At 35.8% G+C, this 27,293-nt stretch overlaps 1 protein-coding gene across 1 annotated transcript in view; it reads right to left on the bottom strand.

The window, feature by feature from the left end:
- HCN1 (hyperpolarization activated cyclic nucleotide gated potassium channel 1) overlaps positions 1-27,293 on the bottom strand; it is a gene marked incomplete at both ends in the record, with an annotated part of 192,146 nt that overhangs the window by 64,411 nt on the left and 100,442 nt on the right. The window contains 2 exons of the mRNA XM_083883306.1: positions 1,291-1,509; positions 24,812-24,973. Of these exons, the coding sequence (XP_083739432.1) occupies positions 1,291-1,509; positions 24,812-24,973 (381 nt within the window). The remainder of the gene's footprint in view (positions 1-1,290; positions 1,510-24,811; positions 24,974-27,293) is intronic.

The following is a 27,293-nucleotide window of genomic DNA, read 5'->3' as shown; positions in this document are numbered from 1 at the left end:
GCTTGCAAACTTGTTTTGAACAGCTGTTTTGTCAGCCACAAGCTAATTTTTCTGTCACTGAACTTACACCTCATCCTGTACCTCTTCTTGTCTGTGGTTTTTTTTTTTTTTTCCTCTCTCTTTCTTGCCCAGCAAATTCAGGTCATTCCACTTCATCCTCAGCAGATGCCAGGGTCACTCTCTCGGCTATTTAGTCTCTGCCAGGTTTCTTCCTCAGGTTTGTGTAACGTCATACACCGATTTCTGCCCAGTTTGCCTTTCTGGACCTTTATGGACACATGCCAAATAGTATTGCTCAGGCTGTGTTTCTTATTTGCTGATGTGAACTTTGATTTCACTACTTCGCTCAGCTGACCTCTCCCCTGGTATGGCTCCTCCAGTTCCCCATTTTCTATAATTACTGAATTTTGTCATCTTTTAGGCACCTTGGTAATTCAGCACATTCTTTTTGTCCCTTCCTGAGGTTCATTCTGATCCTTTCTTTCTTATGCCATCATTCCCAGCCATATCTCCCAGTTTCATACCTTCATCCACACTTGTCTCTGATTTTTATTAAACATCTGAGAGTTTTAATTAGTACTGTTCCAACAAGTACTTACTTCAGAAAGATCCTACCCTGTACTCATTCATGTCTTTTTAATTCCAATCTTACACAGAATAAAATAACCTTTTACTTCCTGCTTCTCTCTTCCATTAACCTTTCTCCACTTTTCTACCTTTGGCCATGGTCCTTTTTGACCTTGGAGAGGACCTTACAGGTCATGGATTCACATGTAAACAATACTGTTTACTAAGCAAATGAAGACCTCTTTGAGCCCTTCTCTGAGGAAGTTAAAAAGTAAAACTAATTGATTATTTGATCTGGTCCTCATTTAAAGGCCATTCTTTCAACATGTTTGAGGATGATTCCTGAACTGTACTCCAAAGGAATGACAGGAAATCGTAAAGACATGCCCAAGCTACCAAGGTCAAAGCCCTTATTCAAGCCACGTAGATCAAATATCTACAGAATGTAGCAAAGGGATACAAAGCGAGTCTTAAGCAAGGGATGGAGGTTTTACAGAAGAGTTTAAAGGAAGTAGAACATCAAGAACTGGCTGCTCCCTAAGAAAAGTAGGTTCTTGCAAAAATATACTGAACTCCTGGAGAGTTCTGAACTCCTTTGTGTTCAACGACTTCCACCACAGGTTTCACACACTCCTAGACTATTTCATGTAAAGTCATACCGCCTCTTCCCAAGCTGAAACATCCCATGAATCCATTTCAGAACCTGAGGAGAAAATGAGTTACCTTTTCTTGATACTGTCGCCGTGATGAGTCCAGGGACTGTATGAGGGCGGTGGCGTGCCCCACAAACATGGCATAACAGGTGGCCCCCACAATCATGCTCAGCATGGTTATCCACAGGTCAGACATGCTGACGGGGGCACGGGCTCCGTAGCCAATGCAGAGCATGTGACTCATGGCTTTGAAGAGTGCATATGAGTACTGCTTTCCCCAGGAGTCGTTCTGCAAGAAAAGAGACAAGTGACTGAGCCTGCGAGCAGCTGGAGAGGAAATTAACATTTGTACCTGTTTAGTGGGACCGTAGACTGCTGGCCCTAAAAGAGTAGTCTGGTAATGTGTCCTCTGTGTATGAGAAGAGATATTCCTTCTAAATTAACTAGATAGATAAAGTGTCAGAGATTCTGACAGATAATACTTATCACAGTGAGATAAAATAAAATTGACTATTTTTTATACATGATTATATTCTTAAATGTGGGTGCTATCCTAATTACAAGGAGACTAAAGGTCAATTTTATTTTACAGCCCATGGCAGATGGGTTAGAAAAGCTGAGTACTCAGACTTAACTGGAACAATAAGGTGGTATTTTGTTTAAATATGCATGTACATTCTCCTATGAGCCTATTTCTTTCTTTTTTGAATTGGCAGTTTTAATGCACAACCATATTTACCTTAGTAGCTTCCTTTCACTTTTCAAAGACAGAAAAAAAAGTATTATTTATTGTAATGTCTGCTTATCCTGGTTTTTTGTTGTTGTTTTTGTAATACTGTGTTTATACTGGAATAATCTCAATTGAAAAGAAGTCTGTTTATTTTGCATCATAGCAAACCTATGTCCATAGTCACAGTCTGTGAAATTTGAAAGTCAGCTCAAAAAAGGTGATGCCATCAGGTCCAGCATTTCTGATACCCCTTCCCAGTCTCTCTGATAGATTATAAGGACATGATTTCTTGCTCATAAGCTTTTAAAACTGCAAAGAAGTTGGCAGCATCCTCCCTTTATCTTTACAGAAAGACAGTCTAAGGGGCTGCCCCAGCAAAAAGCAAACACCTTAACACACTCCAGAAAGCCCTGGGACTCCCTGTCAGATTTTTCTGTTTTCCAAGCCAAAAGAATGAAACAAGAACAAGGAGGCAAAGAGTGCTTGCAGGCATGCAGGACACGTGACAAAACACAGTATTTACCACAAAAAGAACTGAGAAAAAATTCAAAAATTAAGAAGTAAAGAAGGAGGAACTGGGAACTGGGATGACAGGAGAAAGATGAATCAGTTATACAGTATAGAGTCTACTACAGAAGACCAAAAGTAATAAACTTTAAACACAGATCTCCCAATCAGGAGTGTCATTTATATATAAAGTTTATGTATGACATAAAAAAATTTGTGCCGCTCTTCTACCCATACAAGCTGTACTCAAATGCTCTAATTTCTGAAAGACCTGCAAGCTTGCTCTCTTGCCATTTAAATGCCAAGGTTACTAACTATCCTTGTGCTTCACATCTATTAAAATCTTTTTCTAGACCTCCCATTAGCCTAAATAACTGGTAACAGAAAATAAGCTGCCAATTGTTGTATTGCAGATGACATAGTTAGTACTTATTCACTAATGCAGTAATTTAAAAATTATTGGTTTCTCTATACTTAACACATGTTTCATATTGTAAGTCAAATCTTTTCACATTTGTGAACTGCTGCTTTTTCACAAGTTAAAATTTTGTGTCATAAAAATAAGGAACAGGTTTTGAGTGTCTACACTTAAAAAAGGAAAAGAAGGAAAAAGAAAAAATATCTTAAGATAGCTGGAAGCCAGGTAGGTTTCAGTGACTAATAAGAAGTAAATTTCCTATTGTTTCAGGGCTTTAAAAAATACTCAAAAAATGAATGAACTGAAGAAGCTTCCCCAGAAAGCCTCCAGTTCAGGATTTGACTATCCAGTTTGAGCACAGGAACTCCTTGCTGTTGGGGTCACTGCAGATATTCCAATGCAAATTCCCTGTTTCTCAGGAAATCAACTTAAAAAACATTAAGGCACTGTTTATTTTGAAGACCTTTCCCTCCAGCTGGCATCAAACTCTTTGTGCAGAAATAACTAATGAGGAAATTTTTAGAGACCCATATCAAATTCTTCAGCAGTTGTCCTTTATAAAAATTATATTGGAAAAAACAATAAACTGCATGCCTGATGAAATATATTTAGGGTCGTTCAAGGCTACGAGAAGTGTTATTAAAGCCACAGTATTCATGAGCATATAAGATCAAACCTTCAGTTCTTGTAGGGCTCCCTAAAGTGGATCTTGCTCATAAATGTATTAGCATAACTATTATAATTATTAAACAAAAATAAAAGATAATCTTGATCCTGCCTACGAACATTTTCTATCACATCCTTGGTGTGAAAAATCTCAGTTAAAATACCTTCTATAAAATTACATTTTTACATTAATGTCTCTGAGTTAATCTGAACACTAATGCATTTTATTTCTTAACTGAGATATTTTCCAGGTCTGTGAATCACAGCTTTAAGTAAAATACCATTTTTAAAAGAAAGAATAAGAAAATGGAAGTGAGGAGCAGCAATAAGAAACAAAATACAAAGATTGTTTCCTACTAACAGAGTAACAGGTGAGTGAAAAATAAATTAAATACTACTAAAGTACTACGAGAAGGGAATAAGTGGAAGAAAAGAGATGCAATGACAGAAGAGAAATAACTAAAAATTTACAACAAAATAACCAAACGTACATTTAACTACATATCTTCCTTTTAGATATATATATGGATAGATAGACATAGATATATATGCACCAAAGTGTGATCCAAAACCTCAGACAGTCACAACTGCACCTCAATGCAGAGTGGAGGTCATGGCCATCTCAAATGGCCATTTTTTAATACAAACAGCATCAGCTGTTACTATGTAGCTTATTATAGACCATGCCACAGGCTAGGCAGATTTCAGGGATTTGTGAATGGACAGTCTTGAGCAGCAAGTCTTCAGACAGGTAGAAAGGCTTTAGCAGGAGGAAAAAAAAAAAAAAAAAAAAAAAAAAAAAGACTGACAAATCATCTAAGCATCTGAATTCAGGATTTTGTTGCCAAAAATAGCTTGCCAATGTGCTTTTGTTTCTCTTCTTTAATAATGATGGGTTCTTGTAAAATCAGATACAAAAATTAGTCTTCTTTGTTTGCATGGGGATTTTTTTTAAAAGACTGGTCAACAAATACCATTGAGAAAGGTCCAGATTTCAGTACAGTTACTTGCATTGTTCAATGATTTATTCCATATATAAATCACTTAAAAAGAACATTGATTCTAATGTCAAATCCTATACATCATGTATGTTACAATCAATGTAACTAAATGAAATAAAAATTATTTAATTATTTTCCTATCACTGTTTTATAACCTGAGGGTGTGGCAGGAATAACACTAACTTTTTTTCATGGTGAGGGGTTGAAATTTTCCACAACCTTTTTCCAACATGCTGTTCTTTGCTGTTAAAAAATGAGGTGTGACCATTTCCCTGCTAGCCTACAGTAGTATTTTTTATTAACAAGAAGTAATTTTCCACCTGCATAATGAATTTTTTGCATAACACATTCACAGATATCCCAGAGTTAATAAAAGACCATTCTAATAAACATATAATCCTAGTTTTACACAAGCATCTTTTCTTTCATACAATCTTAAAAATTAATATTTATACAATTACTCATTAAATGTTTCCCAAATGGCCACATTCTGTTTTTAATGTATAGATTAAAAACCACCAACAACAACAGCAAAAAAACAAGCTGAAAAAAATCACCTACCAATTAATAAAAAAGGGTATTTAATTTCTTAGTTGACAATGGGTTGATCACTGTTTCCAGATTAGCAGTAATCGGTTTAAAAAGTTTTAAATTAAATGACATTAATTTGGAAAAACTATTAAAGACTGTAATTGTGAGAAATACCAAAGCTGTTTATCCAAGGATTGATTACATAATCTAGCTTGATGACATTAAGAAATCCTCACATTTGTGACAGGAATGGTCACTGGTCATTTTCAATTAGTTCTGTAAGTATATACATTAACTTCACAGTTATCCTGAAGAACACATTAATTCCAGGGCACTTCTGATCCTTAAAAATCTGTGTCCAAGCCTTTTCCTTCACCAAAGGGTGTTACAGTTTGTCCCATAATTTCACATAAGACTGCTACAAACACCTTTTTGTAATATTAACTTTTCACCTCAAAAGAAACAAATCACAGCCCACGTGGCACCTTCTGAGGGATAACAATAAAAGGCAAATTATTTTTCTAAGTGGATTAAAAAAGGGGTTATATTTTACTATATAATCTATGGAGGTTTTCATCAGAAAATTTTGTTGTCATAAGACAAATCAATTCCACTCCCATATTGCAGTCATTCCCTTAGGCACAGCTTATCTTCCCTCAGCCATATCCTTGCACTGAGATATAAATTGATTTAGAAATCTCGTACAAGGAGACTATTGCACAGACAGTAATGGTTTCCTCATTTTTGCCTCAGTCCCTTTTTTCTTTCATGTCATAATTACTGCAGGTGTCACAGAAATGGGTCTGTCAGTTTGCAAGGGCATGCTTTGCAACCATGGAGCAAAGACTGGCTTAGTAATTAAGAGAAATGGTTTCTACAAGGATTTTGAACTCATCCTCATTCTCCCTTCAAAACTGTAACAGAAGTGGGGAAGTAGCTCGCCCTCTCTGTAAGAATTTGTTTTCTCACTCACAATCCACTTTTCTATGCTCACCATTGTCTTCAGGTTCTTCTCAAAGCAAGTATTATCTGAAGGAAGATCTTGAGAGGACATAGACAGTTAGTCTCTACCCCAGTAAATTAAAAAGTATCAGAAAGCGCTTCCAAGCTCTAGAAGTTGGTTCACATGGTCTCACTTTTAGAAATGCCCTGTGTCTCACACTGGCCCACAGCACTCCCACAAGCAACAGCAGTTGTACTTAGGAGCTGGTTCCTTCTAGGCTGCTGACATCAGCTTGTCTTTGGCTAAAACCTGAAAAATATTTATTCTATGGACATAATAGGTACCTCCTAAACCAATCCTACCCCACAGCCCATCAAAATTGGGCACTTTAAATTTATTTATGACCACAGAGGCAGCTAGGCAGTCTATAAGTAAGCCCTCTGGTTTTAGCATTGTCACAGGAAGCCATTGCACAAAATTAATGTAAAGTTTGGGTTTCAGAGGTTGAAGAAAGCCCAAAGCATCCTTGCCTGCATGGTGGCAGAGACTGTAAAATGAGAGTGGCCCTGAGGAAATGTCTGCCTAAAATCTAAGGGACATGAGCTACTGCTGGTGAAATTTACTGTAAAAATTAGTATTTTCCATCAGGAATTCAATTAAACTGTATTTATGTCTTATATAGCCATGTAAGTTTGCCTATTATATAAGTTATAGCTATATACTTAATTGCAAGTCATTATTTTTAACCATTTCTAGAAGACTTCTTCAATTGAAGACTTACCTATAATTTAACTGATCAAAAAAGGCATGCTAACAAAAGGCTATAGATGCACGTTAGCAAATTTTTTGCTAGCTATGTCTGACATAGCTAGAAAAGAGGTTATGTGATTCTTTCCCTTTGTCTACTAGTTATGTGCACATAATATAGAACTGGGCCTCTGTATTGAATCTATCATTTCCTCAGTAATCCATATATACATATATATACACACACATATACACAGATTTATAGTTTACATGCTTTTCCTTCAGGAAACTGCATAATTTTCTGCCTCTAGTATCATACAGTACCTTAGAATCACACATTACTTAAAATCTCAGACAGGAAATTGGAGCAAAATATCATCTCACAATTCAGCTTTTAAAGAAGTTGTTCGAATTCACAATGAATAATCAAGTTGACCAATGGGAAAGGTGTCCAGTATTTACTGTTTCAAAGCTCATGCCATGGTGAATGCATTATCATGTAAAACCTCTAGTTCTATCACTACTATGAATTAGCTATTACTACTATGATTATCTTGTTTTCTAAAACCAGTAAACAAAGGCAAGGTGGGATTAGACTCGGAAGACTAAAAATCCCAGTGCTCTAAAATTCTTCAGAAGTGCAAGAAAGAAGAGCCTATTTTAGGAAGTGTGCAAGTAGGTATGATTTAAAACAAAAAAGCCCTGAATCGGTAAGCTCAGTCTTCAGAAAGCAGATGTCTTCAGAAACTTCTGAACATTTCTCTCAGCTGATACGTGCACAGATAACAGATGGTGTAAGTGACTCAGCATATACTTTCAAGAGCAGTATACTAGGAAAAAAATTGTTTGGCATTGCATTCCACAGGAAAATAAGTTTGACTGGAGGAGCAATGACTAAATTTTATATATTTACTGTGTTCAGAGTAGTTACATGACTTTGCTGTCATTACAGCTTGTTCACTTTTTGGCACTGTCTTTGGCACTAGCTATCAAACAAAAACAATATGTAGCACAGCAGATCTTTCCTTTCATTTTGATTATTTCTATTGATGCGGAAAATATCAAACATTTATCTGCTAATACACTCCCCCATTAAAAGCAAGTAACCAGAGTGCTTACTTGTTATCACCTTTCTGAGGTAAGGATGAAAAATTTTCATTGCACAATAAATGCTAAAATTTGTAAACAGCAGCAGAAGGGCAGATATTTGGTTTATGCACACAGCCTGGTCTTTCACATTTATTTGAGTTATTATGTTCAAAGAAATAGGCCCATTGCATTCAAAGGGATCAGAAGTTATGCTCACAATTTCATAGAAGAGGATTCCCCATACACTGCTCAGTATTGTTCTTCATTCTTTGTGCATAGTTAAGAGATACAGAAGTGAGTTTTTACAGCTGTAAATATAAAGTTACAAAATAATAAATTAAATCTTATGTGAAAAATACTTTTCTGTTCTTTTGCCTGTGAATCAGCTCACTATGACTCATCCTTTTATCTAGTCATTATGCTCCCTTAACTGAACCCAGATGACTGAAGAAATAACATTCTATTGCAAAGGATTATTTTAGTAGGAATTTTAAGGGAATTTTGGTTACAAAGATGTTAGAAAGCTTTTATAAAGTTTAGAGTAAAAAATATTAAAAGTACAAACTATGTTTTTCCAACATGAAAATTTAACAGTTCTAGAAAATATTGTCCTATTATGGAATTTGACTGTCTATACAAAATACTTTGTCAGAAAACTGTGAGTTTGGCTCAAGGCAATGAATGCCTTCCAGCCTGAGAGTTAGCAGAGGTTTACCTGAGGCTCCTTTGCCTTGGTAACTAGCAAATCCAGTTGCATGGAAGCAGGTTGTGGAAGCAACTGACCTCCAGGAGAAAAAAACAGACCTATTTAATCTACAGTATCAGTACAGCTCCCTTGTCAATCAGTCAGCCACAAACTAAGGGATGAATATTGGTGAAAGAATTCTTCCAAACTGCACATGTTACTTCACCTCTTTCTCATCTTTTGGAAAAGCAAAACCAGAGTGCAAGGAAGCAGAGAGGCATTTTTATAGGATTCCTTAGTTCCTTAAAGAACTCTCTCAGGATGCAGACTGCTCCTATAAGAGAGGTGTCAGAGGGAGCTCTTTGATAACCAGTAATGAATGGCTTCTTTTTTGTTTGAAATCAACTCCATTATTATATAAAATATTTTTTTAAAAATAGTTTTTACAAATTTTTACCACTGAAACTGCAGACTAGCTACCATTAGTTATCATTTTTTTTGGTGCTACATCTTTGGCACTAGCCATCAAACAAAACCAAAATGTAGCATGGCAGATTTTTCCTTTTATTTTGATTATTTTTCTTGATGCAAAAAATATTGATTTATCTGCTAATACACTTCTCCAGTGAAAAACGTTCCCTACTGAAATTTATCAAATAAATTAAAAATATTATCAAGGCAGTTGGCTTCTGTTTTGCTTTGTCATAATGCACTCAAATTTTGATTATGTTCAAATCACTCTGATTTTTTGTCCCAAAATAAACTTAAGTGCAACAGTTTACAAGTGACTGACTGGAATAGATATACACTGCCTTCAAATGGGAAAATATGTTCTAATCACACTAGGTATTGTGAGGTCACAATAACTGATTACAAGTACATCTACGAGTTTCTACTAGGCAAACAATTTATCTTAAAAAACTATTTTCTTACAAGAAAAGAAGAAAGAAAACCCCAATACAACAGCATATCTAGTAAGAGAATATATAAATCTTGCAAGGAAGCATTTTTGATCAGCAACTTTGTTAATGAAATAGTTTGGGTTCATGAAATAGAGAGGTAAAAATTCAGTGTGCATTAAAGACAATGGATCTCTTTGTTCTGCTCCTTTCATTTGGTGAAAGGAGCTGGATATAATGTAAAACAGTTTACTTAACAAGCCTCAAGTATGGAATCAAACCATTTATGAAATGCTTTTACAATGCAATCATCAAGAAAAGCTTTGCATTTTTAACAGTAGCTATCTAGATAGTCAAGAATAGGCAGATGATAACGTGGGCTTAATATAGAGCAGTTCTGGAAACAGTTGAAGGAGTGAAGTGACATAAACCTGACTCATGACTCCATCGTGCACTGCTTTACTGAAAACTGCTAGGAAGAATCTACACCACCATAGACAATATTTGCAACCAATTTAGGAAAGGGAACTTGCTAGAAGGACCTCCAACCTCTCTACTATGTGAACAACTCAGAGCGGACATCAAATTATGTGAAACATCCAATCCCAAATAAAATGACAAATGTAAATTATATGGTTTTGGGAACTGGACACTGAGCTTTCTGAGTGCTGTCACCATTCTCATTGAATCAAAGGGATTTTGAAGCTACATTTAAAAAGGTAGGAAACAACAAATCTCACAAGCGGATGAAAAAGCTACCATTAGGAAATATGTAGGCAAACTTGATACATAATTTTGGAAGTACTTAGACAGATATGCACAAAATAATAGTATTCCAATGATTTATCACTAAGACTATTTCTAAACATTCAAACATTTTCAAGACACACTTTCCTCCTTGTTTTATTTATAGGCATACTCTAATTAAATACATCTCTGTAAATATTTTAAAGAATCTGTACTTAGGAAAAATAATAGTAGATTACGGTACATTAAAATGGTCTAATACGATCTTCTCATGAAGAGTCTGAATATGTTTTAATCTGCTTAAAAATGAATCAAGGTGAACCAGTGTTACTTTGACACAGAGAATCAGCATAAGGGTGGGACTGGGATTTGTGAGTTACTGAATCCAGTGCTTTAAAAAACAGGGTTTTTTCTCTACTAAAGTGGTGGTTGGTACCATATAGGCTAATTTAAGTACTGTTTTGCTCAGTCTAAGGATGTATTTTTTACTAGGTTTTTTTTTTAGGTAATGCATTTTTTAAGGCAGAGGATCAATGCTGGGGTTTTTTTGTTTGTTTGTGGTGGGTTTTTTTGGTTTTTTTTTTTTTTTTTTCCACTTAGCTGGTACTTTTCTTGTCTGTTTTTCGATAAATTTCCTAACCTGATGCCTCTGAGACTCTAGGTTGCATCTGGTTAGTTTACAGTTCTTCAGAAAATTACCTTACTAAATATCTGAGCCCTCAAGAGGCTGATCTGCATTTTTGGTAATCAAAATTCATCAAATATTACGTCCTACAAAAAGCTGTGCATTATTTTATTAGGCAACGACAGCAGGAAGCAAAATAGTTCTGCAGCTGAAAACCTATTTTGGCTCTATGAAAAGAACAAACCTCAGTGTCAAAGTAAGTAGGCTGAATCTAGGTCAGAGGCTTTTTTTTCTGAGAATACATCTGAGTTTCCTGATGACCTTTTCTTAAACTCAGATGCCTTAAAACTGCAGGCGCTTACTAGAGTCTGCAAGACTTCCAAGATAATATAATATAAAGAAAAATTATTTAGCAGCCTAAACACCACCCACAAAATGATGTCTAGGCATAAAAAAACCCCAAACCAACAAACCAGACTTAGTGACTCACAAAAATTTAATTTCCCTCCTCCAGTGGAGGGAGGTAATTTAAATCATAGAAGAATATTGTGACCTTGGGAGTATGAACTTCATACTCTGAGGGGAAGGAAGGGGAACATGCTCCTCTTTTATCATCCTTGAGGGAGTTAACAAAGCATTTGAGTGACCCTGTAGCATCCACCCAAGATCTGTGGAGCACACAGGTCCCAGTTCCAGCTGTAAAGACAGGGATACCTTTGTACAGCCATCAGTCCTTGGCTGATGAGTGACCACTTGGTCACTCTGGGTTTTCTCAGGTACAGCCACCCAGTGCAGGGTGCAGTGTCAAGGACAGCCATTGAGGTCAGCTTGATGCTGACAGTACGTGACAGCATGACAGAGTCATGCTCCTGTGGCACCACACCTGTGCTTCTGGACAAATATGAGCATGCAGTCAAAAAATGACTAGGCAGACTACTAGAAGAAATATATAGTGATAGTTGTTAAACACCTGGATACCAGCTCCGTTCCTCAGTGGCATATTTCTGAAAATTGAAGGAAACATCTTCACCCACGCTCACTGTGACTTGATCTTTCCTGGGCATCTTCCCTTGCCATCCTTTAAAAGGGAACAGGGAAACTACAAGCAGATACTCTGCCGGTCCCACCTGAATACACTCCCAATAGCTCAACCATTAACTGAGACACACTGATTTTGTCTTTATACTACTCTTGTTTCTCTGTCCAACTTTCTACCTGCAAGTCCAGAGGAGGCCCACAAAAATGATTAAGCAGCTCTCCTATAAAAAACAGGCTGAGAGAGTTGAGATTGTTCAGCCTGGAGCAGCTCTGGGAAGACCTTTTAGCAGCCTACCAGTACTAAGCTTATGAAAAATAGAAGGAGCAACTTTTTACAAGGGTGTGTAGTGATAGTACAAGGAGAAATGGGTTTAAACTGAAAGACAGCAGTTTTAGGTTAGATATTAGATATATAAAGAAATTTTTTACTGTGAGCATGGTGAGAAACAGGAAAAGGTTGCCCAGAGAAGTTGTGGATGTCTTCCCAGCCGTGGAAGTGATCAAGGCCAGGTTCTATGGGGCTTTAAGAAAACTGGTTTAGGGGAAGGTTTAACTTTTCTTTAGCCAAACTGCCCTCTCACAGTTCCATAAGCCAGTATTTATGAAATAACTGTTTCGTCCACAGAACAATGGTAATGCCATATAACTATTTAGAAATGCTTGGAAAGTCCATGGGATACTTTCATAGCTACAACACAAAAAGTAAGAAAGTCTCTTGCTGCAATTAAGAGTTTAACTACATGCTTTGATTACAGGAAGACCTGCAAAATTATCCTGCAGAGCAACTAAAACATCTGCTAGGTGAGTAGTTCACAGGAGCCCAGGTTCCTCAGTGTAGATACTGAGAATAAAAGGCTCTGACAGAAACAGGTAAGGCTGAGGCAGATGGGCCAGGCCAGAGGAGAAACCCTGGGGAGAGGCCAGACATGGGATGTCTAGCACTGATGCTTGAGGGAGACAGGCACAGCAGGAATCCTCAGTGATGGACAATGAACAGGAAGAGTAAAAGTGCATTGCACTTTTTACTGTTTACATACGGATATCTGCAGTGACCAGTGGCCTCATTTGTTCTGAGTTTTGCTTGTGAGAACCAACACTAAGAGAAAAAGGCATCCCAAAATTTCACTTCAGCTGACTTCAGGTACTTCACTGATAGCTAAGTGAGTTGGCAGGTCTCCCTAGGCTCCCTACACAGTCAGTAAAAATCAGACTTCTGCAGATGGTGATTCAGAGTAGAATGTTAATGCAGGTGTTCTTTATCACCTCCAGGGGAGAATTTCTCTTTCCATAAGCTGCCCAGGATCCTATTCAGCTAAAGCTGCATCCATTATCTTCCTGAGCTTCCCTGCTGGGCATACCTCTGTTTTCATGGATAGACTTGACACCCCATTTCTTCCTAGCTCAAATCCAGTGGCGAAAATAAAATTCCTTAGAACAGCCTCTTCTTTTAAGCTCTAGTTTTATTTTATGATCCATGTTTTTTCTCTTGCAATTGAACTTTGCAGTCAGATCAGGAGATGAGTTTGCCCTTGCAAGTCTGACAAAAGTCAGAGGGGCTCTGTAAGAGGTGCTGCAGATTTGACTCAGTGAATTCTGTTCCAGCACACTGGCTCTAATGTAAGCACACTACAGTGAGATGGTATCATAAACCACAGATACGAGCAGGTGAGAGACAAAAAAAGATTCCAAATGAGAAGAGAGGAATGCTTAGAATGCAAACATCATAATTATTTACTTATATGGATACAGTTATACAGCAGAGAGCACACAGTGAGAGAAAAGAGTTCTTGGATTCAGGGCACATATTTGTATATCCATTTATTGAAAGTATGACATTTACTTTTCTTGTAAAAGGTTGGAAAGGGTGTTAAACTGGAAACGTCTCAAAGGACTCAGATTCTAAGGAAAATAGCATATATTTACCCAAAAATTGCATTATCTAACAAGCAAATGGTTGGAAACTTTTCTTAGCTAGAACCTTCATGTTAACTGGGCACCTGCTACGCTTCAAGATTGATTTTAAAAATCTGATAATCCATAGCATATCTACCTAATGTTAAGCAGAATCAAAAGAATAGCCTTTTTTTAACTTTTTTTTTTTAGTTTGTAAAAAAAAAAAATAGAACCACTCACTTCAGACAGGGTCAGTTAAGCTTGTTTTGAAACCAGTACCTCAGCAATATCTGAATCTCTTAATAAATCCAGCAAAACATGGCACTCTGCACATACATGGCACTCCTTCTGAACAGTGACAAACAACAATCATCTGTTTTTATGGCAACCATGAATTGCATCCTCCAAGCACAGAGGCCAGATGAGTTTAAGCTGAGTTACAGATAAAAATAGTTTAATAACTCCATCATAGACATGACAGAATGAAGTTTTTGTTTCATTTAAATTAGCTTTAAAATTATTTTGAATCTAGTCCCTGAATCTAATTTTGGATCGCATGGCTATTTCTTCCTACTGGTGTTTACATCAAAAATCCCAAAATTTGTCTTAAATATATATATATGTATATGTATATACTGGAGTAATTTTCAAATCCAACTTTTACAGCGAAAACTGTGAAAAGGAACAAGGTCACTCAGTGGAAGGAAGGTCATCAGAGGATATACATCAAGGCAGTTTTCATTCTTCAAAACAGCAAAATATCATGCTTTGTACTATCTTTTAAAATAAAATTGGGAGTCATTATTGATTAGAAACACATATTATATTGCATTTGGGTGTGTTTTTAATTGATACCATGCATATTTAGTTTCTAATTCAGATTTTGCATTCAGTGTCACCACCATAAGTGAGTAATTTAAATTTTTTGTCTTTAACATTATTAGCGAGAAAATTTTTAAGAGTATTTTCTAGGTAGTCTCTAGGCAGATGTCTGTGTATTTGCTATATGAGTAAGCAGTGAGCATTTCCTGAAAGATTTTAAAAGCAAAAGAGTAAAAACAACAAGCTTTGTTAAAGCCTAAAAACCGTTCATCTTTTATTTATCTGTACACATGCCAACTTTATGTTTCCTCAAATCATGTTGCAATGGTTGAGTGTACTGTCTCATGCTTAGAAAAAACCCAACTTCTACCTCAGATGTTCTATTTCTATTTAAACTGGCGCTTTCCTTCTTTCTCCTCCCCATGTCACTCTGTGCGTGTAGGAGGGTTTCCTTCACAAAAATTCAACAAGGATGGCTTAGGTTTACTATATTTTATTGATCTGTAAAACACATTTACTTAGGAGCAATACACCATTAAGTCTAAAGGCACTTCCTATTGGTATTTATGTTTCCATAAACAGCTTCTTTGACAAGATGCAGACTGCAAAAATGTAAGGAAACCTCATCCTTGCTTATTCATACAACATAGAAATTAATTAATTTATTTCAAGCTTTATATGCACAGAAGTGTATGTAGCAGCAGGAAGGTCTTGCTAGAAGAGTAAAGCCATGACAATCAGAGTTAGAGAGTAACAAGAAGGTAAGTAAAAACACATTTAAATATTCTGTATTGCATCTGTGTTTTGTATAAAAATATGGTACAGAACAGGCAGCATTTAGGTGAATGGCAAGGGCTAGGAGAGCTCATATAGAGGCATCTGCATGGGTCCAAAAAATTCCAGGGTCAACTCTGTCCTGAAAATGTAGTATGCCTACCCATTACTCTTGATTGTACATTACCAGGGTAAGCTCTTGCATTTTCTTATCACACAAATCTTAGTTTTATTTTGCTCCTAGCAAAGGTTTATCATCAAGAATGATAAACTTAATTTCTGAACACCTGGAAAAAGCTATTAAAATAGACAGGAAACTCTCCTGTCAACATCGTTCCAGCAACATTTAGCTGAGTTTAAGTTTGCCATAACTTTTCTAGTTGTATCTAAGAGAAAAAAATGAAGTCTTTCGCTCTTAGAGATAAGCAGAGGGTTATTACATATTACTGCAAAGAGTGACAAATGAGTGCTACGCTGCCTTTATTTCCAACCTGCACCCAATTACTCTTTGTACAACTGAACTAGCAGTCTGAGTGCACTCCACTTGAAAACATCACTGCTAAGTAGACAGTTGTTCAAAACCAGTCATGTTAATTCCCTCCCCATCTATACCAGTGTAGATAATCCTGTTTTGATTACATGCACTGTTGTCAACGTGCTAGGCTACACTCAACTGCAAGCTAACTTCATCATCTTCCAAACATAAAAGATCAAACACAGTGACTAAAATGATGAATGTGATGGCTTAGAAAGGGAATATGAGTCATTTGTGAAGAATATGGGTATTATTTTCTTATCTCATTCAAATGCCAACTGCTGGCTTTCAAAGAGAGTGTTAAAAAGCAATTCTCTCATGTTAGCAGTACCCCAAAATACAGGGAATATTGTGTTATTAAACAAGGATTCAGAGTGTATAACTCTCTCTGCTCAGATCCATTTCACAGGAAACTGTCATGAACATTTTGTAATAAACACCAGCAATTCAAAATAAAGACAAAAAAATAAATAATGTCAATAATGCTTTTTTTAAAAAAAAAATGGGGGGAAATGGTTTTACTTTTGCAGCTAAATTAGACAGATAAGTCTATTTATATCAGATTTTATAAGTCTATTAATATCAGATTTTTTTTGAGAAATACTAATAATTTTTAATGATAATATTGCTTTGTCCCTAACATGAGGAAAAGAAATCCAGTGCAAATTATTAAAACTGGCACATTACCAGAGAAAATCTCACCATAGGGCTTGGTTCTTTTCTTTATGTTGTCAATAATATGTCATAAAGCATAAATGAACAAATATAAAAATCCAGATATCAGAAAGAAGGCAAAATATATTTAAAGAGCATTCAGTATTTTAAGCTATTGATACTATAAGTATTCATTGTTTGCTGTTACAGTTAATATGTAAACATCTGTACACACATCTAGAAGATATTAAAAATTTACTCATTAGCAACAACATTAAATAATATGCTGCACATTTCAGAGAATATGAAAATTTTCCTACACAAAATATTTTCCATCATTTCAATATGCTCAATTTTCCAAAAGTTTTAGATCTCTATTTGAATTAGTTCAGGTTGAGTCTGCTCAAATCAGTATATATGCAGAAAGCAGGAAGAGCAGGAAAGCAAGTGGATGAGAGCAATCTTAAAGAAAATTATCCTATATTTTTAAAAGGGGCAAGATACAAGTAGCCTATACCCAAATGAATTTATTACATCCCTGGCTTATATGTATAAATAGCATGGGCAAAACCATTTCAGACATGAAGGAAAATTAGTAGGTTAAAACAAATGAAAGAAAATATGACTCTTTTTCCTCTTTCCTCCATATATTGCCTCGTTCCTCCATATATTTCCTCTATTTCTCATGTTTTGTAACCAGAAGAGAATGCAGATTGAGACTTCCAGTTTCACAGGGAAGCTTTTAGCTTCATTCAAATTCAAATTAAAGTGAAAATATGAAATGTTAAAATTTCCATGGAGAGAGAAGTTCATAAATAACCAGATTTTAAAAAGAAATATAAACTCCTCCTTTCTTCATTGGGGATTTTGGGAATCCAGATTACAGATCTGACAGACTACTGACACAGGTCTGGTAGACACAGACCCATATCTCAAGTTTCTCAATGTATGAGAGTCACTTGGTTTAGAATTAAGTGAACCAGAACAAAGTATCTTGCTTTGATTTTTTTCTAATCTGAAATGTAAGCATTCTAAATGTGCAATTTCAGATGGCTATTTTTTCTAATTGCATCCCAGTAGACATTTCTCTCCAGATGCACTTTAAATATTAGAATGAGTCAGATGTTGAATAGCAGTGTGTAGAAAATTCAAATTTGATATGGCAAAACCCATCAGGTAAAAGCAGTAAAATCAATGTTCTTGAGAAAATCTGATTGTGATAATGACCCCTTGACAAAAATATCCACCTTGTGCAAGCCACATTTTTGCGCAGTCTTAACTCATACGGATTAAGAATTAAGCTGTGAATTTTAATTAAGGTTTGCAATGAAAAAGGGGAAAATTTGCTGAAGAACAGCTGTATATGAACAGTATTTATCCGGATATATCTACACTGGGTTTATTCTGGGAAACCTGGTCTGGTATAAATATTCCATGAGTTCAGTTTTTGGATACTCCAATCACAAGAAAAAGGCCCCCCATGGACAGCTACTTCAAAGTTATTTTTTCACATTTGTATTCCAGTTCGATTCAGAGTACCACTTCATGCAGATAAATATTTTAAATTTACAGAGCAAAGTAGACTGATCCAACTACCCCCAGAACAAAGGGAACCACTCTTTTCTACAACAGAGAATCTGCTTTTGGCAATGTGGTGCTTATAACACCTCCTGAATATTTACTCCAGGGCAAATGTGGGATACAAGTTCCTAACACATGACAGGTCCAATTTATGTTTTTACTTTAGTTCATTTTTTAAAACTAAAGAAATGGCTTAGGGCACACTTTACGAAGTCCTTATTTTTCCCTTGAATGACTATCAAACACAACACCAAACTTTACAATATTATGTGTAATTTCTTCTATTCTTTCCAGTGTAAGGCTTACACAAAACATTTTGTACTTTACAGTTACCAGAAATCCCTTCACAATATACTGCAGCATAAGCATTTATAAGTTGTGTTGATTCTTGAGGGAGAAACATGGAAACTAAATTTTGATGAGAAATAAGCAACTTCTGTCTTGCATCTGCTTCTTGACATACTTCTACTAGTTCTTTAGAAAACACAGAAAAACTATGGAAATAAGTTAGTATCTTTTAAGTGTATCAACCCTATTTTGTATGCTCCCCTTAAACAATTGTTTCATTATTCTCATGCCATATGGGGAAGACCAGCTTTTGATTTGAAAGAAACAGAAGCATGCAAGGCAGCCAACTAATTCATTAGAGAAGTTATCCTCTTTAGCACCTATAATCACATCAGCAACATAGTGCTACAATCAACACTTACAAACATGTGTCCTAATTTAGATCCTTCCTCTTGGTTACATTAGGAACCAACATCTACTGAAACAAATATTACCAGCAGCGTTAAAGAATTACATTGATACTGTAACATTAATTTGAAGCATTTTAGTAAGAGTAAGGTAAGGTGGCAGGGCTTATGACAACAGTTGAGTTTGCAATGCTAAACAACTTTCAGAGTTGGTGGAGTTGTGTGATTACAACTTGAAATACCTTCTCTGAATGACTGTTTTCCCTTTTGATGCAGTTACAATAATGATATTGAAAAATAACTTTCCCTATTTTTAAACTTTTAGAAAGTTTTAAACCTCCCTGTAATTGATTTTGAACCTTTATTTTTCAGTTAAAGGTCTACATCCGAATTAGCTCATAGGGCTAAGACAATAGAGTCAAATTTATAATCTGAGAAGACATTAACAGCAGAAATAATTTATATATATATATATATATATATAAGAAATCTAAATAACTGTAAGGCTGGGGAAAATAACTAGTTTTATCTAAGCACATCAGAAATCCACTGTCGAAAATACAGTCCAAAGTATATGAGACATCAAAAAATATATAGAATATTATACCAAAGAGGTTGGAAGGAAACAAGGAGTTTGAGAAGAAAAATTATTAGAATTATTACTACTTCCCATTCTGGATCTGCAAAAGCAGACTACCTGCTAGCCTTTCAGAGAGCAGAACAAAGTGTAAGTCAAAATCTACGTGGGCTTCCTAGATCCTCAGCAACTGTGGTAAAAATGAGAACCTGATTTTTTTTCCTCCTCATTGATCACGACACACTGAATTAAATCAAGAGTATCCTCAGATGCCCTATTTCTCCAGTCCCAACTAGCTTGGCATGGAATTTTGGTATCACAGTTAATGCATGTCCTCAGTCTGCATTAAACCTACCTTGTCCTTTAGCACTGCACATGCACAAAATTCTCCTCTGCAGTTTCTTTTACTGTCAAATCACACTAATTAATATATTTTCCTGAGCTAATATATTTTTAGGCTGATCACTTCATGCCAGACCAGTGAAACAGGTCATTACTTCATCACCTTAAAGCAGGAGGAAGCAGACTGACCTCAGTGACTGGGTCAGTGCTGAGGGCAGAGACACCAGCAACTGAATTCTGAACAGCTGCACTTAACAGAAGCAATATAATTACTCACTGTAGATTAAAAATATGTGTGTCTTAGTCCTAAGAATGTCAGTTACATATTGCAGTTACCAATATTACTGTATTTCCAAATTGTGTTGTAAACAGAGTATCTGACTTGAGCAATTCAGTAATTTTGATCCCAGCCCATCTCTAATTTGTAATTTCACACTTTTATCTGTTCCAAGAAGCACTGCACTAACCAAACAGACACACATTAATATAAATATATGAGTACAAAATACATTAGAATAGGATGAGGAATATACCTCATCAGATCCTCAGTGCCTCTAGGAATCAGATGATTCCCATACAGACCATACTTTTTAAGCATCCAATATAGAACTGTGGGATTTGATTTACATAAGCATGTATTGCTCAGCATTGCAAATGAAATCAGAGGAATCTAATGTTTTAAATGCGGCTCTATAATATTTTATAGTATTAAAAATGTACTCAGAAATATTTGTGAAGCTCTAAATGATGACTATCACATAATGATCAAATGCAGAAAAATCTAATGAGAAAATTAGCTTCCCTAATTGACAACTATAGGGAAGAAGGTGTTAAGCTGATGCATTATCAAGAAGGACAAAACCCAGGGCAGAATAAACCATCAAAATTACTGTAATGAAGCCCTTGAGCTCCACTAAGTAAAGCAGAGATCTTTCCCAAAAAAAAAAAAAAAAGTGATTGTGTAATTGAAAATGGTGCTCATTAGTAAGAAATGTTGAGAATTAAAATTATAGTTTTGGGTGGTACGCTAAATATATTTTTTATATATTACATATATGTTAGCATAGTTCTTAGGGCATCATAAATCCTAACCATCATGAACTTCCCTATCAAATATTCATTTAAGTAATTCATTTTATAATGAGAGAGACTTATAGATTTTACAGCAGAAATTCCTAAATTCTTTTGCTAGCAATGCTTATACCATCAGAGATGAAGGTCTGATTTCTTTTGCCCCTGAGGAAATTATGAGACATAAATGAACATCAATACAATGCAAAATCCCAGGCTACTAAATCCATCCTTGAACACCCTGAGAGCTGCAAACAATCCAACTGCAAGGACAGAAAGGAAAAGACAAAACAAAATAAATCAGAGTACCTGAAGTGCTCTTGCTGAGCACACACTGGCTGACTGCCAAGGGAAATGCCAGAAAAGTAAGGCCTTTCCAAAAGCTTTACAATCTCTTTTGGCTTTTAAAAAACTCAAAATTCAAGTTGAATTCCATACCTCTCCACTACACTTTTACCTCACAAAGGGAATAAATAAAAAAAAAATCTCTAAAGCCCAGGTAAACACTTTGCTTAAGGGACCATATGTTTTCCTAACCATACAACTAATTATTGCAAATACAGACAGGAAAATAGAGGTTGGGAATCTTCAGATACTGTTAGTAATGATCTGCTGCAAGGTATGCTTTATCATAGGCTGTGATGTTTAGATGGCCAGATGGCACCAGTGGCAAAAGTGTCATTCTCATCTGAACTTGCCTAGAAACCCTCCCCATATAAGACATGACTAGGTGAGTTCATCAGCTGGGACCCACACACAGGCTTTGCAATTCCTGCACCTGAAACTGAACACAGAATCTTGGTTTGCATAGACTGACTATAGCAGAGGACCACTGTGCTTTTCTGGTTTTGTGTGTACCTAGTTTAATCTGCAAGTTTTACTCTTAATTTTCTAAGGAACTACTGGCTCAAACTCTGAGGCCTGACAAAAGAGTTTAGTCTATGAGTCATTATGGAAGAACACTAGTCCAAAGCAATGCAGATCAGAAAGCTGAGGATAAATCACACAGGGAGCTGCAGATAATAGGCTTTCTGAGCCAAGGAGAAATTAGGCAGCATCATTAAGACAGTCTATGAAACTTCTTCAGAAAAGATCTTCTTTAGGAATTTAAAAATCCTAGCGTTGAAAAAACTAAAACAGCATCAAAGAGCAATATTCCCTCCTATAAGTAATTGACTTTTATTTTGTCTGTAATGGATGGGCTGGAATGTGAGGCGGTGGGGGGGAACAGCTGCTACTTACTTTCATACTATATTTACAACACTATATTTATTTAGTGTTCTTATTTTTAATGACCACTACGACAATATTCTGGAAGATGTCAGCTCTGGCCATCATTTCATTGCAAGATGAGGGCCTATGTTAGCGACTGCCAAGAGGTTCAAGCTGAGAGTACAGATACAATATGGGCTCATAATTACTATCATGGCAGAGAGTGTATCAATAGAATCTGAACAATTTTGTTGAACTACTTAGGCTGTAGGTTGGTGCAGTATTAACCAGTGGTGATCTTTTCCTCTTTTACAGAGAGAGCTATCCATTTTTTACAGAGAGGGCTTTTCATCTTATAGTCTCCTTTGTGTTGCACTATGAGGTTTTTTAAACTTACTAATTTGTTTCATTTTAATTGCATTCAATCACACTGTTAAAAGAGGTAGTAAGCAACCTGCAGCCTGGGTTCATTTTCTATTCCTCTGTGACATGAAATTTAATCTACTTTATTTTCCTTTACAGTATTTATAAATTAAAACCATAAGCATGCCTGATACTTTCATTTACCAGTTCAGACAGAGGAAACAGTTTCAAGACAAGGCTTTAAAAAGTTCTTGTACTCTGCAGCCTGAAGCAACTAATGTGCAAGACAGAATGGAACTATGGACTGGAAGAGTAGGCTGGGCTGTGTCAGTTGAGAATGTTATCCTTCTGAGTTCCTTACTTCCTTTATTAACAGATGATCTGCAAAAGCTTTGACTCACTACTGACTTACATTTTGGAAAAACTGACTTTTTCTGGCTGAGCACACATTGGCTCAAATAAGTTTTCAAGCCAGTGATCACAACTAATAAGTTTAAAATTTTACTTTGCATTTTACTTTACCAAATGCCAGTAACCAGATATAGTCACTTCAGTAACAAAAGTTAGAATTCAGAATTGACTAAATTGTTATATGCTACAGTATACCAGGAGAATAAGGTTTCCCTCTTGGCAAAGCTCTGGCAGTATCAGGAACGTGAAACCCTTTCAAACTCCAAAGTCATCTGTGAGACTGAATACACCAGAAAAGCAGATAACCACCACCACCATCATCATTATCAACCTCCTGTTTCCACTATCATTTTAGAGGACTGACATTCCATGACAGCTTCCGGGTCTTTTTTTAGTGTCAAAGAATTCATTCCCAGAACCTGGAAAACAACTAGGAAATGCCTTGTTAACACCACATCATGTCTAGAAAGGTCTAGACATTTTCCCTAACAATGGCCTTAAATATGGTCCAAATTCTTGCCGCTGGCCTACAAGACTGCCTATGCTGTGAACTTTATATTCTCCCCCATGTTCATTCAGCATAAACAATTCAGTTGATGATAAAAAGCATTTTAATGCTGCAACTTTCAGAAAGGATCTTTCCAATATTATGTGGACAGGAGAGAGAGAATATAATTTCCATTAAGAAAACCCCAATGTGGGCAGGCAGAAAGAAAGGTCTGAGCATGTGCACAGTGTGTACAGCTTTCTTAAGATTGAATGTAGGTCTTAAGGAGCAGAGAGAATTTAATAGTTTAGTGTTTTCTAAAAGTTAAATACTTCAATTAAGTGTAATCCAAGGTTTCCTTTCATTTGCCAGCATGATTTTCATCCAGATCTTTAAAAAGCTGGTAGAAAATTTACGCTTTGTAAATGTGAATGGAAGATGTTAGAAAGCAGAACAGAGAATACAGCAGAATGGAAAGATGTGCCAGTCAGCACTGCGGTGACCTACTTTCATTGTAGCAATCCCATTTTTGAAGATATGTCATTATTTTTTTTTTTAGAAAAGCAGGCACAATGAGGTGTCAGCAAACATGCTGGTTATCATTAAAGATGTTGCCTGATGACTGCAAATACTTGTCTATATGACTGACAGTCTTAGTCAAGGAGCTCCCACATTAATGTGCAGTATCATGTTCCTAAAGGAACAAATAGTATTATGTTCTACAGCAGGAAAATCTGACACTGAGCAAGATGCCCATCTACAGTAAAGGTAATGGTTTATGGATCCTAAGACTATAAAAACTGGAGAGACACGTATTTTCAGATTGCCAATGAGAAAGCTGCTTGGGGCTTTTTATTTTGGCTATAGGCCCATTCCAAGAATTGCACTGTATTTCCTATAAAAATGTTCTATATACTGCCACATTATCTGACTTCAAAAAAAAAAAAAAAATTCACAGCCATTGTCCTTTAAATAGAAAGTCATTACCCGTCCTTATAAATAAAGCAGAGTCACATTCTGTCCTTGAACATTCTGTTCCCACACAGAAAACTATCATACAAGTGAGTCTATTTATCCTATTTTACTTACAAAAATCTTGATCTGTGTGTTGGAAACAATGGATCATTACATGACTCAGAAGTTTACAAACTGAGGATAACAGTACATGAAACTTATGCAAATAATCCACCTTCAGTAGCATTCTGGAACTACAACCTAAACTGAAAACAGTGGTAAACTGAGTGTTTCCGTATTTCTTTTGGTGGTTTTTTTTTAGGGAAAAAGGGTTGATAAGCTAGAATGAGTTTAAAACTTGAAGTATTTTCTGTCTCATTTACTGACAACGAGTCAATATCATTTTATTGACCATGAGGACTACAGAAAACAAACTTCAGTTCATTAGCAAGTGAGCCAACAAAATATGAAAGTAACCTTGAATAAATTGCAGGGCAGCATATTACTAGGCATGTGTTTTTACACTAAATTCTGAAACTAACTGTTTAGAAAAATAATGTTTAGAAAGCACAATGAAAAATGAACAATACTTACAACCATACCGTTTAGGGACACCCAGCAATCTGGTGGGAAATCCTGGAGTAATGGTACTAAAAACTGTAGACAACCATCCCAGTGGCACAGCAGGAGCATCATTCCAATCAGATTAAAGATTCTCACCACTGCACTGGCCAGATCGTATGTCATGTGGAAAATCTGCAGACAAAAATTACAGGTGATGTACATGTTGCAAATCAGAAATTAAACTCATTTAATTCTGCAAATCAGGCAGGTTAAAGAAAGAACATCAAATAAACCTGAGGTTTCCAAGGCAGGATCATTAATTTGAGCACATTAATTTCAGCAGAGAACCATACTAACACACCTGACTCTTGGCTGCATGCCTGTGTTATGTAAGCTGCTAAACAGGCATATATTGGATAGAAGTCACCCACTAAAGTGTTTTCTTAAAGCCTCCAACTCCTTTCAAATGAAGCAAGATTGACAAATTTAAAAAGTAGCTGGTAAAGCTGGTGATACCGTTACTTGCCTATGAGTATGGTACTCAAGTACTCAAAAGTTGTGGGACATTTAATGACCCCTTTAGAAGATTCACTTTTGCATTTATTACCTTCTCAAATGCACAAAAATCTGAGTGAAGAAACAAGACAAGTGTTATATTTTTTTTGTTTCTACTTCTGTACTTTTAATCCAATTTGCATATACCAGTTCAAAAATGACAAAAAGGTAGTTTATAGCTCTTAATCATTAGCATTTTCCTAAAATACTGATAATTCTGTGGCTACTACTATAGTAGATAAATTCACATCAATCTAATTCAATAAGTTGGATTTCAATGTATTCCTCCATTCCTAAGACACAAACCATTTGCATCTGAAAACTGTCTTACAGTAAATCACACAAAATTCTCAAAAACAACAGAGACATTTTCAGGTTTGTCATGGGCAAATTTGCTGGACAGAATTTTCATGAGGAACAGGAGTCAGCTGCCAATGTAGTACAAAAAGCATTTAGCACTGCTCTGCTATATTGGTTTTAATGTACTTCCAATCTATAAATACAGACATACTCCATACTTCTTACAATCAACTAAATTGATTCAATTCAATTAACTAAAGATAAATATATAACATTGTAATATGCATAATTGCCACTATAGATGAGTTATGTTTAGAAGCTGAAGTATTGGTATTTCATGGAATTTTAAGTATAAAATACTATTTAATAGTCTGGCTAGACACAGAAGCCAGAAGATTTAGGACTGAAAACATCAGATGGCTAGAGATGTACGGGCATACTGGTACCTGACATTTTGCATTTTTAAATAATAAACCTCCCACATAAAAGAGGGAATGTTTGTGTCCTAACTTTTACATATCTAAACTAAAAACATAGACGAAGTACCCACATTGCAAATGAGTGCAAGTACAAATATGCAGAGAACATTGTGGTGTCTTTAACTTTCTGTTCATGGGAGGTGGCCATTGTTTGAAAATGGAGATGTATATTCTGAGTCCCAAAATGCAAAACCTGCTTATTAGAAACATACCTCAGAAACTAATAGTATGTACAAAACATGCATTTCAGTCTAGGGCATTTAAAAATAATGTATTCCAAATTCAGTTCAACAGTCATTGGAAACAGAGGCTTATAACATCAATCCTATCCAAACACCATCTAGCTTCTGTAAAAATTGAGAAGATAACACTGATATTTAGGAGATGGAAATAAAGTGGAAATAAAATGGAAAAACACATTTTTCTTGCTAAGCAATGAATTTATGTTACAGCTATTTCAATAGCTTCAGTTTCAGTAGATGTTATAAAACAAAATAGTGAATGTGTGCACTGAAAATATTTTATTTTTAAGAACTGGAAAAAATAGCAAAGATTACTACTGGTTTGGAACATTTAGTCTCATTTAAGTTGTACTTCGTTGACATGGTTCCTATACTACAATTGCAAAGAGCAGATAATTCCTGATCACATGAAAAGAGTCAGAAGTTTTCCTTCAAGTTTCCCATTAGGCTTTACTTTAAGAGACTCAGGGAAAGACCTGATTGTCAAAACTTTCCAGAGACCAAAACTCAGCAGTTGCATATACCCAAGGTCCCTGAACCCTCCTCCTGCCCCTGCAACTATGGGCTTAAGGCACTAGGCTGTGCTTTGGGCTTTTCAAGGACTATTTTATCTCATCACTGTTTTCTTCAAAGCATTTGCATTATTAGTATATCTCTGCCAAAGTGGTCACATACTGCAAGAATGCTAAAAGGTTGGAAATTTTATATGAAACCAAATCCATCAAAGGAAATGACAGCCAACAGTTTGTGTACAACACTGCAAACTTCCACCATTTCTGAAACTGATTGTTCCAGAAGCAGCTTCTGTGAAGCTTAGTGTTCAATGTTAAAATTGTTTGTACATATCCAGGATATCATCTAGATTGCATAACGTTTTACCAGCATTTCAAACATACCACTTTTTTATCATTTATCTTTTGCCTATATGGCCTAATA

This window comes from Zosterops lateralis (genome assembly GCF_965231275.1).
Source record: "Zosterops lateralis genome assembly, chromosome: Z".
Lineage (NCBI taxonomy): Eukaryota > Metazoa > Chordata > Aves > Passeriformes > Zosteropidae > Zosterops > Zosterops lateralis.
Note: the sequence above shows the minus strand (reverse complement) of the source record. Positions and strands in the feature narration are given on the sequence as shown.